This window comes from Aquarana catesbeiana, linkage group LG03 (assembly GCF_042186555.1).
Source record: "Aquarana catesbeiana isolate 2022-GZ linkage group LG03, ASM4218655v1, whole genome shotgun sequence".
In the NCBI taxonomy this organism is placed as follows: domain Eukaryota; kingdom Metazoa; phylum Chordata; class Amphibia; order Anura; family Ranidae; genus Aquarana; species Aquarana catesbeiana.
This window is the reverse complement of record NC_133326.1, coordinates 650,939,407-650,960,319: the sequence shown is the minus strand read 5'-3', so window position 1 is coordinate 650,960,319 and position 20,913 is coordinate 650,939,407. Positions and strand designations below refer to the sequence as shown.

The window sequence follows — 20,913 nt, the reverse complement described above, 5'->3', positions numbered from 1 at the left end:
CCACTTCCTGTCTCAAGGCTGTTCCTGCCGCCAGAATGGTAGGAGAAAAGCTCCCTGCCCGAGGCCGCTCCTAGTACGCCACAAACTCTCTATCACAGCAGAGAGTAAAAGAATGCACTGCCCAGCGAGTATAGTGTTCCAGGTGTGCTGCTATCACTCTGCTCCCTCCCATACTACCCTCTTTCCATTATGCTGTCCCCCCACACTGCCCTCCACTGCCTCCCTCCCATCAAAAACTGTAAAAAAAAAAAAAAAAAAACTATAAAAAATAAAATTATAAAATAAAATGTAAAAAAAAATTAAAAAACTACTGACCCCATTCTCTGCCCTACTGACCCCGTTCACTGCCCTACTGACCCCATCCACCGCCCTACTGACCAAGTCCACCGCCCAACTGACCCTGTCCACCGCCCTACTGACCACGTCCACTGCCCTACTGACCACGTCCACTTCCCTACTGACCACGTCCACTGCCCTACTGAGCCCATCCACTGCCCTACTGAGCCCGTCCACTGCCCTACTGAGCCCATCCACTGCCCTACTGACCACGTCCACTGCCCTACTGACCACGTCCACTGCTCTACTGACCACGTCCACTGCTCTACTGACCATGTCCACTGCCCTACTGACCACGTCCACTGCTCTACTGACCACGTCCACTGCCCTACTGATCATGTCCACTACCCTACTGACCACATCCACTGCTGTACTGACCACGTCCACTGCCCTACTGACCACGTCCACTGCCCTACCGACTATGTTCACTGCCCTACTGACCACATCCACTGCCCTACTGATCATATCCACTACCCTACTGACCACGTCCACTGCCCTACTGACTGACATCATTCCCAGTCCACACTGACATCACTGGCCGAACTAGGGTTGCAAAGGTCGCACATGTGACTGGGCCCTGGCCTTCCGCCACCATGGCGAAGCCCAAGATTGAAGGACTGCACAACATGTAAAAGGGATCCGCTGTGGGCCGTAAAGGGTCATGGGATCAGTTGGAAGGGCTTTGGGCTCGGAGGGAATGACTCAGGTCGGAGGTCGGGGGGCCCTTCATGATTTCTTGCACCAGGGCCCTGAAGGTTCTAGCTACGCCTCTGCTTGGTATCCTTTGATGGAACCAGCGCCTGCAAACTAGAACCTGGTACCCCAATAGTTATAGGGTCCACATCAGTCTTTATGTCAGACAGAGTCTCCTACCTGGTGATCTTTTATCTGTAAACACTGAATGCAAAGGCTCCAAACACATTCTACAGCACCTTTCGCTGCAGAGTCTATCTTTGTTCCTCCTAAACCCTTAGATCAGGCTGGGCCACAGGTCCCTGTAACTATCTTTGATTCTGAGTCCCAACTGTTTATTCCAAAAGAGACTGTAGACAGGCACCACAGTCTCCTGCCGTCACCTCTATGTGGACTGAGGGTACCCGAAAGGTCCTGGGCCTTACCTGAATGTGTGTCACTGCTTCTGACGAAGTCAATCAGTGACAAAACATGTAGGGTGTATCAATGCTTGGTGTCATCACGTACTGGAGGTGACATACTGTACTCTGTAGAAATCTGTAGAGAGTGGGGTTCCATTCCCTATGCAAACCTATGCTTTCATATCCTCATTGCTGTGTGAAGTGCTGCTGTTGTAAAGCGCTGCGTAAACTGTTGGCGCTATATAAATCCTGAATAATAATAATAAAAATAATAATAAAAATGTTCTTATGCTTTTTACTTCTTATGGATCACACCCAGAGTGCCCTTAGATCCCTTAGCATCAGGCAGGAAGCTAACCTCTTCTACTTCATTGCCAGAACATAGGGGCATTAAGGGAACTCTCTAACTGGTAGCCTCCACTTTGAGAAGAGAGGTTTGCGCACTTAGGTGTACTTCAGATGCTAAGCGGTGAGCTGAATTTTGGCACTGGGGAGTCCTAAGCCTCCCTGGCTTGTCATCAGGTGGACCACTCTAGCTTTCTGCTGCAGGTATCCTCTGCTAAGTATAGAGGACATTCTGAGGTCTGTTTACCTGGGAAAAGATTCTGCTTTTTGTGGTTGACACAGCATCCAGAGAGCTGAAGGTTAAAAAACCTTCAGCCTTTAGAACCACTTAAAAATAAATAAATAAATGCACATTTTTTTTCAGCTAACAAAATATGCATTTATTGATGTAGCACCCTGTTTTTTTAGGCAGGGTTGCTAAGTAAATTTAGTTTGCCAGGCAATAGTTGCCCTGGTTAATTGTTGGTAGATCCACTGATTCCTCTCTAGTTCTGGACTTGCTGCACCTTCTCTCTTCTGTCGCTAGGTGGCGTTATGCTGATGACATTAGATAGACGAGGGCTAAGCAAGGTCAGGTTATGAATGGATGGGGTGTCTCAGCCAATTGGTGGGGGTTTCTTTAGTCCCTTGGCCTGCTGGGAGAGCCTATTTATTTGGGTGGAGTCAGGTGATCAGGGTTCTGTGCCACCTGGACGGCCAGCTGGGAGGACGTGTATTATGCTGCCCCAGGCTGCTGGGCTGGAAGCCTGAGGCCTATCCTAGGGTCATCTGGCTGCTAGGCTGTCTGAGGCCTATCCAGAAGCAGTGCAGGGTTGGAACTGCAGGATTGGAGTCCAACCGAGAGTAACAGTTCTGCCGGACAGGGAACCAGTTGTGGTTGGAGGTAGAGGGGAAGCTGTTGCCACTAAGGGACCATCCACGTTATTCCCGGAGACCACTGTGAGTAAGCTGGAGCCAGTACCAGAGCAGTTTTCTCCCCAACCGGGGACGGTGAAGAAGTGGGAAAATTTCAGCAAGTGCCAAGTCAGGGACCCAACTGGACAGCAGAGGTGACGCTTGAGGAGCATCAGTGAGTGAGAAGCCAGGGACCTAGTGGGTCAGAAGGGGTGACGCTTAAGGAGTATCTGTGAGTGCCAAGCCAGGGACCCAGCAGGGAAGCGGGGGTGACGCTTGAGGAAGATACTGAGTAATGGAAGTGGAAGATCTCAAGGGATCCAGTGGCGATTGGGTCTGAGAGTCTAATGAGAGACTGGGAGCTCAGTGAGTGAAGATCTACATTGAGAGACTGTAGTGTGCAAGGAGAACTATTCTGTGTTACCAATAGTTAAGTACCATTAACATTAGTGACTGTTACAAGATTTGTTGCCATAGGAGACAGCGTTCCTGCCTCTACAGAAGTGGTGTCCGGCTGGAGGCCTTCCACTGTATAGCTTTCTACCTATAGACGTCTCGGAGTCATTGCATCTACTTAAGGGTGTCCTGGCCCCAACCCTCCCTCCCACAGTTCTTGTTCAAGAGACAATAAATCTCTTTGCATTCAAAAAGTGTCTGGCGCCCATCACTTAAGCTTGTATTACACCCACCATGCCTTGTAACCCACTCTATCAAGAGGGATGTCAGCTCTCCCTGACTCTGGAGGTCACCATTAGGTCCCTCAAGAGGTCCGGGACCTCGCTATATTATTTTTTGCTGCAGGAGCCTGTAAAGCATTACACCTTGCTGGTGCCATGTAGATCTCCTGCAGACTGTCAGTGTATAGGCTTGCTCGTACCTCGTACAAGAAAGCCGATACATGCTGACAGGAAGAATGAATGAACTACCACAGTGCTCACAGCACCATGGTAGAGTATTTAAAACTACAGGCCGACAGCCTCAAAGGCTGCTGGACCTTGTAGTTTTCCACTCACAGGACACTGTGAATGAGTACTGTGGCTGGCCCGATTGCCCACTTTTTTTTAAAATTGAGACATCTAGCAGGGGGAGAAGATCCCCCACAAGCTGTCTGATCGAGGAGTGGGGGGGGGGGTGCAGGGGCTGGTCCATTCTTACCACGTTACACCCTAAATATGAAAGGTTAGGGAAAGGTGAACTCATCCTTTAAAGTGGTTCTAAAGTAGGGTCGCACCGATGCCATTTTTTTTATCGGTAAGTATGAGTACCGATACATGGGTCGAACATCCCCCTTATGCACTTATATGGTGTGGTCACGAATTATATGTTCTAGGAGCCCGTTTTGCACTTTTTTTTTTCCACGTAACCATTTTCTAATGGTTTAAGAGACGTACAAGATGACACGGTTCCGAATGTGTATTGATGTTTTTCATTTCTATTACTGTTATGTACCTTATGACTGTTATTGATTCCCCATGTTTGGCACACTACTTTCTGTACTGTACTACTTGCTTTGCTGAAGAGCGAAATAAAAACTATAAATGCAAAAAAAAAAAAAAAAGGGAAGAAGAATGGACTCTGAATGGATTCAGACTAGGCAGCCAACACAGCTATTATCAGCACAAGGAGATATGCAACATTTTTCCAATGTAATGTGTTATTAGGCTTATAGGAATTAAAAAAGAATGCAGAAAACAGTGTAAGACATCCAAACAATGGCAATATGAAAACTTTTTTTTTCTTTTTTTTTTAAGACAAAAAATGAAAAACTCCCCAAAAGATTGCAATTATGTGTGATATCCCACCAACACACATGGGAACCCCATCACTAACACGCATACAAAACACACACAGAGCTGCCTCCAGTTTCCAAGCATTACAGTGACCCTGCAGCTAGGAAGTCTGTCATTCCTAATGGGACAAGCAATGCCGGTGTGAGGTCAGCGAAGAGTTTTGTGGTGCCTTGGCGCCACCCTGTGGAAAGTATAGGTACAGTTTTTTAATAAGTCCAAAAGGTGCTACATGAGCAATGTCTGCCATTAAAAAAAAGACAACACTGTCAGAATATTATACAATGTCCAAACAAGAAATCAAGAAGGGAACTACAATACAAGTTCATATAATGTAGCTTATAGGTTAACCACTTTACCCCCTTCCTGAGCAGAGCACTTTTTGAGATTCGGCACTGCGTCGCTTTAAATGACAATTGCATGGCCGTGCGACGTTACACCCAAACAAAATTGATGCCCTTTTTTTCCCACAAATAGAGCTTTTGTTTGGTGGTATTTGATCACCTCTGCGGTTTTTATTTTTTGCGCTATAAACAAAAAAAGAACGACAATTTTGAAAAAAAGCTATATTTTTACTTTTTGCTATAATAAATATCCCCCAAAAATATATATAAAAAAAAATTTTCCCTCAGTTTAGGCCGATATGTATTCTACATATTATCGGTAAAAAAAAAAAAGAAGAAAAAATCGCAATAAGCGTATATTGATTTGTAGACGCTATAACTTTTGCGCAAACCAAATAGGGGATAGTTTTATGGCATTTTTATTATTAATTTTTTTTTATTAGTAATGGCGGCGATCTGCAATTTTTATCGTGACTGCGACATTACGGCAGACACATCAGACACTTTTGACACTATTTTGGGACCATTGTCATTTATACAGCAATCAGTGCTAGAAAAATGCACTGATTACTGTGTAATTGACACTGGCAGGGAAGGGGTTAAACACTAAGGGGCGATCAAGCAGTTAAAGTGGTGTTATACTTTTAAAATAAAAATACCCCTATAATACACAAGCTTAATGTATTCTAGTAAAGTTAGTCTGTAAACTAAGGTCTGTTTTGTTAGTTTATAGCAGTAGTTTGTTATTTTATAAACTTACAGCAGTCCGCGGCCATCTTAAGTGTGGGCATCTGAAGCCAGAGTGTATTTCTTCCTGGATCTCATCCTTGCAGATCTCGCCCATGCTCAGTGCAGCAGAAGCAGTGTAATAGGTTTCAGGTCAGGTTTCCATAGCAACGGCAGTGTCAGAGGAAGTTGCCGCCCCTTCCCAGAAGGCATTGCAAACAGGAAATGATGCGATGGGCCATGGCCAGGGAGGAGGAAGTGAAAAATGAATACAGCAGATATACAGTAGGTGCTGAGAAAAAAAAAATTAAAAATATCCAATTCGTTTACAGTGCACAGTTTAGTGAGGGATGCTAAAGAGTTGTAAAAGTGGGTGGAGTTAAGTGTGTCCTAGGGAGTGATTCTAACTGTGGGGGGGGGGATGGGCTACCACTGACATGACAGCGATTACTGCTCCCAATAACAGGGAGCGGTGATCTCTGTCATGTCACAAGGCAGAATGGGGAAATGCCTTGTTTACAGGTCCTGCGGGCACGGTCATGCCGTAGGCGCACACGCGCTAGCCCCGCTAATTAAAGGTACAGGTACACCCATTTGCCCACCGCTGCCATTGTGCCAACATATATCAGCGTGCAGCGGTTGGCAGGTGGTTAAGGTAGACCTGTATACAATCGCTAAGGTTGCATACAGTAGCTGAACGGACATATTCAGTGGTCCCAATCTGACAGTTGCGCTGGCACATGTCCCCAAACTAGGGTTGCCACCTCATCCCTTTAAACCCGAAGACATGTGAATTACACAGGTTCTGAGGCTAATTGAGTAATTAAACTCACTTGGTGCCTTACCTGCATTAAATTAGCCCCAGAACCTGTGTAATTCATATGCGTTTGGGTTTAAAGAGATGAGGTGGCAAACCTACCCCCAAACACAGTGTGCATTCGGGGGACATGCACCCACATGGCTGGCAAATTAGGACCAGTATCTGTGTCTGTTGAGCTGCTGCATCCCAATAGACATAAATGGCCTGCATGCGGATGCATGGAATAAGGAAAGACAGCCCTTTGGTCAGGTACACAGATAGGTAAGGCCGTGTAAATGAGGCCAAAGAGTAAGAGATAGGCTGGAATACTTTAGTTTTCTGGGGGAGGCAAAAAAAAAATGCTGCGATGTTCCTCCAGTACTGCTCACATTACCTGGACAAAGACTAGGGCTAGCCACCTAAGTCATGTGATCGTTGCAAGTGGAGGATCAGGGTTCAATTGGGCTATTCCCTCCTACCCCCAGTGGGGATCATGTGATGAAATGCTTTTAGTTATGTGCACTTAGGGTTGCCACCTGTCCAGGATTCACCTGGTCAGTCCACCTGAAAACCGTACACATTATTCATACCGAACTATGGCTTATAACTGGAGAGAGGATAAGGCGTTCTCCTCCCTCCAGCCTGCAGGGGGGGGCGATAAAGAGCTGACACAGAACTCACCTGAGTTTCAGCACGTGGCACGGCTGAGGAATGAAGACAGACCGCCTGAATAGAGGAATAAGGAGCTTCTTTGCAGTTTGTGATCTGTGAGCACAAGGAAATGTGTGGAGGGACACCTGATGGCACCAGATGTAAGGGGGACTGCGATGTGTGGAGGGACTCTGATGGGCACACCTGATGTAAAGCGGGGCTCTGGTGGGGGCACCTGATGTAAGGGGGACTCTGATGGGGGGCACCAGATGTAAGGGGGACTCTGATAGGGGGGCACCAGATGTAAGGGGGACTCTGATGGGGGGCACCAGATGTAAGGGGGACCAGATGTATGGGGGACTCTGATGGGGGGCACCAGATGTAAGGGGGAACTCCATTGAGGACACCTTATGTAAGGGGGACTCTGATGGGGGGCACCAGATGTAAGGGGGACTCTGATGGGGGGCACCAGATGTAAGGGGGACTCTGATAGGGGGGCACCAGATGTAAGGGGGACTCTGATGGGGGGCACCAGATGTAAGGGGGACCAGATGTATGGGGGACTCTGATGGGGGGCACCAGATGTAAGGGGGACTCTGATGGGGGGCACCAAATGTCAGTGGGACCCAGATGTAAGGGGGACTCTGATGGGGGCACCAAATGTAAGGGGGACTCTGATGGGGGGCACCAAATGTAAGGGGGACTCTGATGGGGGGCACCAAATGTAAGGGGGACTCTGATGGGGGCACCTGATGTAAGGGGGAACTCTGATGGTTATACAGATGTGTGGGCGGCGCAGTGGTGTAGTGGATAGCACTCTCTCCTAGCACTAAAAAGGGTTGCTGGTTCAAATCCCAACCACGACACTACCTGCCTGGAGTTTGCATGTTCTCCCTGTACCTGCGTGGGTGTCCTCCGGGTACTCCGTTTTCCTCCCACACTCCAAAGACATGCTGGTAGGTTAATTGGCTTCTGTTCAAAAATTGGCCCAAGTATATACCCTGTTTCCCCAAAAATAAGACCTAGCGTGATTGTCGGCTACAATATAAGCCCTATCCCCCCCCAAATAAGCCCTACCCTGTTTCCCCGAAAATAAGCCCTACCCTAAAAATAAGACCTACAAGGACTTTAACTAGGGCTTATTTGGGGGGTAGGGCTTTTATTGCAGCAATCACGTTAGGTCTTATTTTAGGGGAAACAGGGTAATTGTGAGTTTGGGGACCTTGGATGTGGGCTCCTTGAGGGTAGGGCATGATGTGTGGAGTGCTGCATAAATTGATGGCGCTATATGGGTACCTTAAATAAATAATGATACAATAGATGAGTATCTTAATGAGACACAATGTACAGGGCTAGGGACAATTGTAGACACTCACTCAGGTTGAACTGGTGTCTTTATTCAACCTTACTATGTGGGGACTGTGATGGGGCACCAGAAAGAAAGGGACACTCTGGCAGGGACACAGATGTAAGGGGGCACAATGGCGGGGCACTCTACTGGGGACACTGCACGTAAGGTGGTTTTATTTTCTTTTACTTGAAATATGGATGTGATTAGCCTACTTTTATGTTATATTAGAGAGCAATACGGACCTCGGCTGGAAGAAAATTTCAGCAGCGGGACCTCCTTGAATTTCAATTACCCCTGCCTTAGATAGACATTTTTGCTTTGCAGGAATGTGCACAGAATTGTGTGCATTCCTGCAATGCACAAAAACACACATCCCTTTTGCAGGTGTGCAGTGGTGCCATGAAGTCTTAATGGCACAACTACACACCTGCAGCAAAAGTATAACAAAGTACCATGCGTTTTGGTGCAGCACGATTTTTAAAAAGGTTTTGACGGTTTTACCTCCCTTGGTATTACATCTTGTTTTTCATTTGCATTGTATACTACAACAAAAATAAAATGCTGCACAACCCTAAAATGTATAGGTTTGGCTTAAAGAAAAGGTGGCAACCCCATGTGCACATTATATAAGCATTTGAGTGCAGGCCTTTTAAAAGCATCATTGGAGCATGGCAATCATCTGCGGGATCCCACTTCTAGCAGGGTTACAGTGTAGGGCAATTCACCCACAATACAAACCTGCAAATTATTAAAATCACCTCTCCAATTTAATATGCTCTCACCCAGGATCTTTATAAGCAGCAGGGTAGCTTAGGGGTTGGCACTTCTGACCGACAGCACAAGGGTCCTTGGTTTGAATCCTGTTCAGAACACTATCTGCATGGCGTTTGCATGGTCTCCCTGTGCTTGTGTGGGTTTCCTGCCACACTCAAAAGACATGGCAGTAGGTTAATTGGCCCTTTGTATGGGCCGTAGATTGTAAGCTCTGAGGGCAGAGACTGATGCGAATATATAATATGTAAAAGCCTTGTGCAAACTGTTGTTGCTAAATACCTGTAATAAATCAATTTACAAAAAAAAAAAAAAAAAAAAAAAAAATTAGGTTGATTTACTAAAACTAGAATACAGAATCTGGTGCAGCTCTGCAAAGAAACCAATCATCTTTCAGATTTTATTGTCTAAGCTTAATTGAACAAGCTGAAGCCGATTGGCTACCATGCACAGCTGCACCTGATTCTGAGTGCTCCAGTTTTGGTAGATCTCCCCCATTATACACTGCTCACAAAAAATGAAGAGGAACAATTTGAAAACACATCAGATCTCAATAGGGAAAAATTTCATGCTGGAGATCTATACTGATATGGACTGGGTAATGTGTTAGGAACGAAAGGATGGCCACATCGTTTGATGGAAATGAAAATGATCAACTTAGAGGGCTCAATTCAAAGACACCCCAAAAATCAAAGTGAAAAATTATGCAGCAGGCTTGTCCATTTTGCTGAAATTTCATTTCAGCAACTAAAAATGATACTCAGTTTCAGGCATGCATACAAGCATGTGGGAGCCATACGTTGGGACATGCTCCTAATGAAACGAAAGATGGTGTCCTGGTATTTGGTCTCAGATCTGGACCAGAGCATCACTGGAGCTCCCAAACAGACTGATGTGCAACCTAGCGGTGTCAGCTGGACCGAAACCTAATTTTCGCAGAGGTGTTCTATTGGATTTAGGTCAGGCGAGCATAGGGACCACTTCAATGGTATCAATTACTTCATCCTCCAGGAACTGGCTGCATACTCACAACATTAGGCCAGGCATTGTCATGCACCAGGAGGAACCCATTGCACCAGCGTAGGGTCTGACAATGAATGAGAATTTCATCCCGATACCTAATGACAGTCAGGATGCCATTGTCTAGCCTGTAAACGTCTGTGCGTCTCTCAATGGATTTGCCTCCCCCAGACCATTATTGACCCACCACCAAACCGGTCATGCTGAACAATGTTACAGGCAACGTTCTCCACAGCCTCTCCAGACCCTTTCACGTCTGTCATATGTTCTCAGGTTGAACCTGCTCTCATCTGTGAAAAGCACAGGGCACCAGTGGCAGACCTGCCAAATCTGGTGCTCAAAGACAAATGCCAATCAAGCTCCACAGTGCCAGGCATTGAGCACAGAGCCTACAAGAGGATGTCGGGACACCCTCGTGAAGTTGGTTTCTGATCATTTGGTCAGACATGAGTTGACTCTTGATATAGCATGGTCTTACCCCGTAGGGTCCCGACATGCTTATAGATACTAGGGCCAATTTATAGACCGGATCTGATTAACCTACCAGCATGTCTTGTGTGGGAGGAAACTGGAGTACCTGGCAGAAACCCACACAGGGAAATCATGCAAACTCCAGGCAGATGGTGTCGTGGTCGGGATTTGAATGAGCGACCCTATTGCTGCTAGTTACATACAGGGGGTCCCCTAGTTACAAACATCCGACTTACAAATGGAGGCAGACAACAGGAAGTGAGAGGAAATCTACCCCTAGGATGGGAAATTCTCTCCTGTAAGAGCTATTATGGGGAAAAGGTACCTCCACTGATGCCTTATCACCAAGGCTTGTTTCCACAAGAACCCAAAATTTTCAAAACCCAATTGTCATTGGGACAGAAAGTGAGGTGAAATCTTCTGAACAGGGACACAGCAAAACAAATGTTACAGCAGTGTTAACCCTTTTCTATGCTATCCAAAAAAAAAAAAAAAAAAAAAGTACCTGTTCCGACTTAGATGATTCGACTTAAGAACAAACCTATAGTCCTCAACTTGTTTATAACCCGGGGACCCCCTGTACATAGTTAGTCAGGTTGAAAAAAAAGACACAAGTCCATCCAGTTCAACCATAAAAAAAAATTGCTAACCACTGGCCTGCTGGAGGTCATTTTGTAGGCCTCTGGCAGTGCTCACCCTGTTCCTTCTTGCATAAGAGGAGCAGATACTGGTCCTGATTTGTTAAGGACGTTCTATGGCCCTGTCCAGCTCTCCTACAGTAACTCTCTCCTGGAATCTCTTCCATGCTCTCGAGACCATGCTGGGACACAGCAAAGCTTCTGGCAATGGCAGGTATTGAGGTGCCATCCTGGAGAAGTTGGACTGCCTGTGCAATCTCAAAAGGGTCCAGGTATCGCCTTATGCTACCAGTAGGGGGATGTGCCAACCTTTGCAAAGACTGCCGCTCCCAGACAGAAAGCAAGGCTCCTTCTCCGCAACATGCTGGTAAGGGACAGGCTTTTCTACTCAGGCTGTGACTGCTTTCCAGAAAAAAACAAAAAACAAAAAGCAGATGTGAACTGAAGATGTATGTACATACTGATGTAACCTGAATTAGTTTAGCATTTTATATTTTTTCTCATTGCAAAAAAGTAACTGAACTCCTGATACCTGGGTGAAAGGCTTTTTTTTTTTTTTTTTTTTTTTTTTTTTTTATAAAAACTCCCACACAACATACCTGTGTAAATTTTCTGGCAGGCATTCCTAGGCTAACAGAATGATAATATCATGACTGTTTGATAGGAAGAGTACACAAACATCCACTGTGTATCTGCAGTTTGCCTTGAGTTCAGTTCAAACGTTTGTCAATTGTTTACACTTTATTTCTCTGCTTTCCAAGCTTTAAAGTTTTGCGAAATGAGAACCCCCTTGCTCAGGAAAATCTGGTTTGTGACCCATTAGAGCAGTGATTGTGAACCTTGGAACCCCCAGATGTTTTGGCACTACATTTCCCATGATGCTCAACTACACTGCAGCGTGCATGAGCATAATGGAAATTAGGTTTCAAAACATATGGGAGTGCCCAGTTTGCCATTACTGCCTTAGAATATTAGAGCCATACAAATAAAAGTTTAATGGCAGCACCACATCCTGGTGAAATGCGGTATTGCAATAACACACACACACACACACACACACACACCACTGGCCAGTTTCCAATTCAGTTAGTGTAGGCAGCAGAGAGTGAAGTTCCCATTATGTATTAGAAAATGGTTGAAGACCCCTGTGGTGTTACTATATGGATAGGCCCTAATCAAACATACCCATCCCCAGATGCACAAGGTAGTGAAATACAGCCACACTGGAGGTGGGGCACCTTAAGTTTTTGCCATCTGTCCATGCTGGGATCAACTCTGTAGTCAGGTAACCATTGGCACTGAAGAGAATGTACCAGGTCAAAATTTTACAGGCATGCCCATTACAGTCCAACTGTCTAAGATGGGATCTCTTACTAGATTTCACCTTCAGCACAGCAGTACAATACCCACCAGTGGGATACGAACCATAAAACAAACCCCCCCCCCCCCCCCCCCACCAGGTTGGGGTGTCAAATTCAGGTGCAAGGCTGGGGAAGGAGGTAAAATGATGGCTCAGCCACGTGAGATCACTGCCCCCTGGCTGGAAAGAACCCCAAGATGTTTAGTATGACATGTACAAAAGAAAAATTACCTAGAGTCATCATTGAATGAGGTTTGAATAAAAGATTTATTGTCAATAAAACATTCAGATAAAAGTCAGACATTTGGTCATTAGGCTGCTTATTAAACTCAAGACTGGTTAAAAAATAAAAATAAAGTGACAAATCACCCCCTCCCCAATATACCCAAATGAATATGTCAAGATGAGCACAATAAAGTGATAATTTAACATAGGTAAATTCATGGAACTCATGACAGTTTTTAAAACCTTTTCCATTTTTTTATTTTTTGAGGGGTTAGAACCTCTTGGGGTTGCACTGCTGTCTGTGCCCCAGTTTAGAAGATTAGTTCTCACTTGCAATCCTGGTCACCATTGTCAAGAGGACAGGGAATGAAGGGAAATCTAAGAAAATAGTATAAATAGGTCACCAGAAAGGAAGGCAAGTGGAAATCTCCCAAGAGAAGTTAGCTAGACCCTACCAGAGGGTTCCAAGCCGTCAACACACAATGGAGTTGTCAGGGTCAACAGGCTTCAAGTATAAGGGGGTAAGAAACAAGGACGCTAACCAATCAGAAGTTTGATACTTTAACAGCCCATGTTAGAGAACAGAAGGAATGATCTGATTGGCTACCAAAGGATACCCCAGCACAATATCACACAATCCCCATGTGACACCCTTGAAACTACAAACTTCTGTTCACTAAAAAAAGGTTCTCCTTGTGCTTCTCATGCCCTCAGCAATCATCTGCTTAGATCGATGCTCAGGATGAGAACCAAGGAAGAAAAAAAAAAAAAAAAAAAAAAAAGTTTTGGATGAACATACAAACCAAACCCGTTATCTGCCCTGCATGGGGAGAACAGTTTTATTTTAAGAAGTTTCCACTCAAGTGGGCCCCTGATTTAGCTCCCTCTGTAGCAAGACAGGATAGCTGGTATCTGCGCAGCATAGGAACTAGGGCTGATAAAGTTTAAAAAAAAAAAGTCTAAGCAGCAACAACCTAGAGTTCTGCACACAATACACAGAACAAAAAAACAAAAACAAACTTTATAAAAAATAAAATTCTTAAATTATAAAAATTTCAGACTTCTCAAACATACAGAGCGAGCCTCTGAAAGCATGTTACCCAAATTGGACACTAGAGGGCCCAGCGTCCGTTCTGAGAAGTCTGGTTTCAAGAGGGAATGTGCAAAAACGCCATTGCAAAAAAGGTCATCAGTTCCAGATTTTACACTAATTTTGCCCCCATCCATAAAGAGGGCTACGTCGAATCCCATGTACAAATTTCAGTAAAAAAAAAAAAATTAAAAAAAAAAAAAATTGTGTCTAACACATTCTAAAAAAGGTCGCCTTTTTGGGGTCGTTAAGTAGTCCACTTTTCCTGTGGCAAAGGATTCTTTTCAGAGGCCATCACCAAGGCCCTGTGTCAGACGGAGTTTCTCAGTCTACAAGGCCGCCATCCATCTTAGGGTACGGGCAGGAAGCCTTCACCGCTGCCAAAGTCACGGTCATACCGGGTCTCGCAGCCACATTTCTCCACCAGGACCACCTCCTCCCAGAAAAGTTTGCCCCCACGGCACTGCATGGGAACAGAGATGCGTCTGGACTGTATAGGGGAGCAGGAAGTGCAAGGCTGGGTCAGTTTGGCTGGCCAGCCAGGGACATAGAAGGAGTTGCACTGGCCGAAGCAGAATTTGTTGGGGATCCGCAGTGGGGGGCAGTTTTCCCTGAAGATGTTCTGGAAAAAGAAAAAAAAAAAAAAAAAAAAAAGAGCAAACCATTAGAATACAAGCCATCTCTGCATACCAGTTCTTGGAGGGCCAGGAAATCTGAAATAGGGGCTCATTTAGTAAGGGGGTGCAAAATGCATCAACAACTAGGGCCATACTAGAGAGAAAAAAAAAAAAAAAAAGATTTGGGAGGAGCCATCTTAAGTGGAACCCACAAAGATATGTTTCCTTTACCACAATGAATCTTGGCTTGATGAATGGTTTAGTGAATAAAGAGACCCCGTCAGCACTTTTATTCCAAAAAGCTATGTGCAGGCAATATATTTTATGCATATTTATCTGTAAAATCCTCCCTTGCATACACATCCAAAAGACTATGAGACATAGATTGGGGGGGGGGGGGGGCGCCTTATAGTTCTACTTTAAAAAAGGGAACTGGAACTTTTCCTAAAAGACATGGGGCTTCCATTGCCAGTCCCCTTCTGAACATGCTAGCTCTATGGCTAGTACACTGACCAACCAGGTTCAATATAGTGTACTCAGTGGCAGCTGGTGGAAACATTTTTTTTGTGGGGCAGCAAACAGTGTGCCCCTGCACCCCGGTCACATTTACCATCCCCCTTGGCCAATCAGGAGTCTTTTCAGCCAATTGGAAGACAGGCACACCCGCTTCTGATTGGCCAGATCAAGGATCAGAGTTTCAACAGCAAATATTACCTTGCGGTTGTAACACCTGGGTGGGATCGGAGTGCATTCTCTGCAACCCGAGCCGCCCCTTCATTTTGAAACCCATTAGAGCCTCTGGCCCCAATTGAAAGTTTTGTTTTGTTTTTTTAACAGAAAAGCCAATTGAAAGTTTAGGATTGACCTCGTATTATATGGTTGCCAAATCTAAAGGAAAATTTTACAACAAAAAAAATATAGTGTATGGCTAGCCTTAAGACTTGTACACACAAGCGGAATTTTGTCTGAAGGGTGTTGGCTCAAACTTGTCTTGCATACACATGGTCACACAAATGGTGGCCAACAACCACGAACGTAGTGACCTACTACGTGGTTTTTCAGCTCTTTAGCTCCATCCTTTGGGCTCCTTCTGCGAATTTCAGGTTAGTAAAAGTTTGGCGAAAGTTGGTGCTTGTCTTTTCTTGTTTTTCATTTAGCATTGTTAGTTTCTGAATGGCCGTTCGATTCTGCAACATGGCTGGTTGACGGAGGAGAGAACATGTTAATTATTGGCCTTGGAGTTATTGCTTTAACATTTTGGTTGAATAATGATTTGGTATATTTTCTATATTTTGGTTGCATAGAATGCACTTTGGTTAAGTTCTATTGGCAGATAGCATGTCTAGTTTTATTTGGTTTTTTTTTAATGCAAAAAAAAAAAAAAAAAAAAAAAAAAAAAAAAAAATTGTGGAGAATACTTGGCTGTGTTTTACTTCAAATGACAGTTTGGGAGTAGGCAGTTATATTTAAAAAAAAATAAAAATGTAAATTTGACAAGGGACACCAACATAGTTGTATCTTTGATCTTAAAAATTAGGGGATAATGGTGTTGTGGTAACTTGCACAAATAAAAAAACAAATTCTTGATATCACAAAAAATAAATAAAAAAGGGGGGTATTGCCAGCACAGCACCTTTCAAGCATTGGACCAGAGGCAAGCATACCTGACTTTGGTTCTTCTTTAAATGGTTTCTTTCAACCCTATAACAGATACTTTTTCTGGACAGCTTGGTCTTTAAGGCTTCATTCACAAAGCATGCACTATATTGTAGGGCCTTTTTTTGGGGGGGCGGGGGGTGTTGGGGGCTTAAGTGAAACAGCAGGGGTCTAAACAGACCCCTGACAGAACTTTGAGGCTGAGGGGGGGGGGGGGAAATAAATAAATATAGACAGATTCCCAGTCCCTTCCTCTGAAGCCAGGCAGGGGGGATTATTATTAGGTACACCTGGTGAACCCACCCCCCACTGTGCACATGCCTATGGTACCAATGACAACATGTGTGGGGGGAGAGTCTGGGTCCCCAGTGTTCTATTGGAACACAGCAGTCCCATTAGACTTCAAATGGGACTGCCTGCATGAGGATGGATAGAATACCTCTGCATGCCCATGTAAACACAGCCCTGCATTGGTATATAGTATACCCAGTGTAAAATATATATATACACACACACACACACACACCCCACAACTACGAATGCAGCCACCACATTCAGGAACTGGTAAACTGCAATATATGCCTTTTTTTGTTTTTGGGTTTAGATACGCTTTTAGGTTTGCATCAGTGACCTGGAACAAGTATCAGTAAATTTAGTTAAGAGGCTAATCTGCACTTGCAGAATAAGGAACAATGGCAGCCCCCATGTCTCATAAACCAGAGACCTGTCAGATTAAAAGAACAGCTCTTATCACAATTTAAAAATGGTCAACTAAACCAACCACCTGGACTGCACAGTTCTGGAGCACTGAATACAGCATAGACAAAACACCACTGCTTCAGAACCAGCATGGAGATGGACATTTTACAGAGACCGCTGTCCCAAGCAGAGAAGATATCCCAGCTCTGCAATCTTCAGAAAAGGTTTGTGACCAAATCACATTACAGACTAATCATATATTGTAATGATGAACTAATTCTACATATCAGAGACCACAATGTAACCCACACAGACAATTTTTACCTGGACAAAAGGCATAGCATTACACCTTGCTCTCTTCAGTACTTCCTGTGCCAGTGGCAGCACCTGGTCTGGATACTTTCTGGGCCTCTCTTTCTTGATATGGTTCTCCCACACCATTTTTCTCCGTAAGGCTGCTTCGTCCATGTTGTCCTTGGACCCCATACCTGGCATTCCTTGGAACAAGGGCTTCTCGGAATCTGTCTTACCTTTCCTGACAAAAGGGGAGACACCATGTGGCTCAGCCACGGAATTAAAGCGAGATCTACCATGGTAGGCATCCAATTGGATCAAAGTTGGCACGCCTTTGTTGAATGGAGTGGAAGTAACTATGGCAGGAAGCAGGAGTATTACAAACTGTAGCAAAGACATCTTTCTTGGGGTATGGAAGGTTTAAGATTGTTCAATCTGGGGATCAAGCCCCTTTCGTCTAGCTGGATCAAGGGCCTGAAGAGCCCCACGGTCGTAGGTTCAAGTTCTTTCCTCAGATACTATGGAGGCTCTGCTTTATATACCCAGATGAACCAAGAATCTGAAGAGAAACAAGACTTGACGTAGAGAGAAAATTGCCACCTTTGTCACACCTGTTACAAAAAGGAGCAAGAGAAAAAGGTTTTTACTGAGGTCTGCTGGATGGTTTCAGACAACAAGTCCCTGTTTGAGTTTCATGAATGACAGGTGACACAGCGGGGTTGATTTTTTAAAATGTGTGCAAAAATCTGGAAGCAGCTGTGTATGGTAGCCAATCAGGTTCTAACTTCAGCTGCAATTAGGCTTTGACAAAAAAAAAAAAAAAAAAAAAAAAAAAAAAGTTAAATGGGTTTCTATGCAGAGCTGCACCAGATTTTGCACTCTCCAGTTTTAGTAAGTCAACACCAGTGTCTGCACACAAACACATGTCTAAGATGTGAACCCAGAATGGCCTACAGAAGCATAAGTAGATACAGGTTTCTACCAGATGCTTGTGCCAACTGCAGAGTGTTCTGATGCTTTGTACAGCCAAGCAGTCTGATTAAATAAATGCACAGGGTGCATATAGTCAATGTCCATTCCTGGTGTTTTTGGGTTACCCAGGAGGCACAAGTGCAGTGTCCAGGCCTGCTGCCAGCAGTCTGTCAAAATCTACGACCATCTGAAATAAGCAAACCCTGTATAGAGCTGCATATGTTCAGTGAGGCAGAATCCCTGCATTATAGGCATATGTCCCTGAACACATACAGCTCTTAAACACAAGTAGGGCTTGGTAAAGTGTGCAGGCTGCTGGAAGTCAGGCTGGACTCTGATTCTGCACCCCCCCCAGGCTCACGCAAATTCCAGGTTAGGATGCACATGGGCCAAGCACACAGTGTGCATGAGGTCCTACTAAGTCTACAGAGAATGTTATTGTCAGATCAAGGTGCATTTGTAGGTCTGTCATCAGTGTGCCCTAGACAAGCTTGCTAGGGGAAGTGGATTACCAAAAATATAAGATATCTATATCTACCTCAAGACAACCAGTTAAGTAAAATTATCCTTTCCATCCTTCGCAAGCACAAAACACCCAAATTGAACTGCACACTGGTGACCACTAAACATCCTTCCTTTATTCCACAACAGACTAGGATTCAAGAGAAGTCTGGCAATTTTCAAGTTGTAGGCCCCTTTCACACGAGGCGGACTCCATTTCTACAGAGCCCATCTCGGTCCACCGGCTCAGCAGATCAGTCCGTTGATCTCCGCTGAGCCAGCGGATGACAGGTCCCTCTCTGCTTACTGAATGGGGAGGGGCTTGTCAGGCGCCGCTGCCGCCTAAGGAGGGATCGGATGAAAACGGACAGCATGCCCGTTTTCATCAGATCTCACCCGATCTGATAGCGACGGACCTGGACTTAGGGCCATCCATCTGCTTTTAGCAAATCGGACCGGGTCAGATGTCAGCGGACATGTCTCCGCTGACATCCGACGCTCCATAGACTAACATGGAGCGCCCGTTCAGGTCCGCCGTCAAAACTGACAGGCGGACCTGAACAGTCCGATCGTGTGAAAGGGGCCATACTCAAGATGCCGTGGGGTTGATTTACTAAAACTGGAGAGTGGAAAATCTGGTGCAGCTGTGCATGGTGGCCAATCAGCTTCTAACTTTAGCTTGTTCAGTCAAAGTGATTGTGGGTTTTTTTTTGCCCCCCCCCCCCCCACACCTTTTTGTTATAAGTGATCATTCCCTCTGCTGCACAAGAGCTGGAGAAGGAGAAACAGAACGCTGATCTTCCCAGTGAATGGCTGTGGGGAGGGGGGAGGGGGGGGTGAGGACAAGTCTGATCATTGGAGGAGAATAGGCAGCGTTCCCAGCATAGCTAGAGAACTGACCACAGTGTGCTCTGCTTGGCGGTCAGTTTTTTTTAATAGGAAAGCAGAGGGACTGACAGGATACTTTTATAATAAAGTACATGGTACAGCAGGCACAGATCAGGAATATGAAGTGTTGGGGTAACAGATGCTCAAACAATAAAACCTGGAACCCGATTGGTTTTTATGAAGATCTGCACCAAATTTTGCTCTCTCCAGTTTTAGAGACACAACCCCCATGTGTGATCATATATGTGGGCCATACACTGTTAGAAGTATCATTTGAATGTTCATATGGAAATTCTTAAAAAAAACCCTCCTTTGAATTCTTATAGTCAAAAATGTGACCTCCTTGACCAAGAAAATTAAACAAATTCAGAAAAAAAAAAAAAAAATTTAAACTTTTCTAACAAAAATACTGGTATATGGCCAGCCTAACCATTCTCATCATTTGGCTGTAGGCAGGCCTAGATCTGCACCGATGCTCAGGTGGGATGGCCATGCATGGACCAGTCTAGAACTGATCAAATAAGGCCTCTTGCACACATCTGTTTGAGCATCTACTTTTTCCAGACTATTTTTTTTTTTTTTTAGGCATTTTCATGCACATTTCCGCGCACACGTGGTAGCTTGTTCTCACATTGACCACATCAATGGACAAACCTGTGCGAATTTGCATGGAAACATGTGCATAAGGCATAGATTAATGACCAAAAAACACTGTCACAGTACACCCCCCTCCCAAATCTGAAGCTCACAAATAGTCCTACCTTCAAATCTTCACCATGGATGCTTCTATAAACATTTATCATAGGTGAGAGATACAAAATAGCACCGTTTGTAAACGTTGCTCATAGGAGAGCTAGAGAGAGTTGGAGACAATGTTAATTTGTAGCTCTATGAACAATGTTTATAAACAGTGCTATATTTATCTCTCCATCTGAACAAAGCAACATGATTTATAAACATTGTTCAAAGGTGAGAGATACCAAAAGAAACATGTTGCTTTTGTTATGTACTCTGTTCCATTCATCTGCAGATCAAAGTGATGCGCTTCGATCTCCCTACACAGTTCCCCCATTATATCAGACCCCTCCATCACACCAGGGATCCCCCTTCACATGGAAACAAATTATGTGGTGCAGCAGATGGGGAATCAGGCATGGTACATACAGACTCTTCATTACTGAGACTGAGCAGTGCTTCCCAGCCCCTCGCCAATCAAACTGGTCATGGGCAGGGCTGCCGTTAGAAATCACTGGGCCCCATACAGCCTACCTGACAGGGCCCCCTTCCCCCGGCCAAAAGTGACTGAGGACATGGCTTTAATCAGTCCTTTTCTCTGTAGCTGCAGATGAAGGACTACAAAACACTCCGAAGCTTCCTGCTCATT

The 20,913-nt window shown here is 44.9% G+C and overlaps 1 protein-coding gene across 1 annotated transcript; it reads right to left on the bottom strand.

The window, feature by feature from the left end:
- Positions 1-14,251: 14,251 nt before the first annotated feature.
- On the bottom strand, positions 14,252-17,905 carry LOC141134051 (DAN domain family member 5-like). The gene is made up of 2 exons (XM_073623640.1): positions 17,199-17,905; positions 14,252-14,524 (listed from the first exon to the last, which is right to left on the bottom strand). The coding sequence occupies exons 1-2, from the start codon at positions 17,565-17,567 to the stop codon at positions 14,252-14,254; spliced, it is 642 nt and encodes a 213-aa protein (XP_073479741.1). The 5' UTR covers positions 17,568-17,905.
- Positions 17,906-20,913: the final 3,008 nt, after the last annotated feature.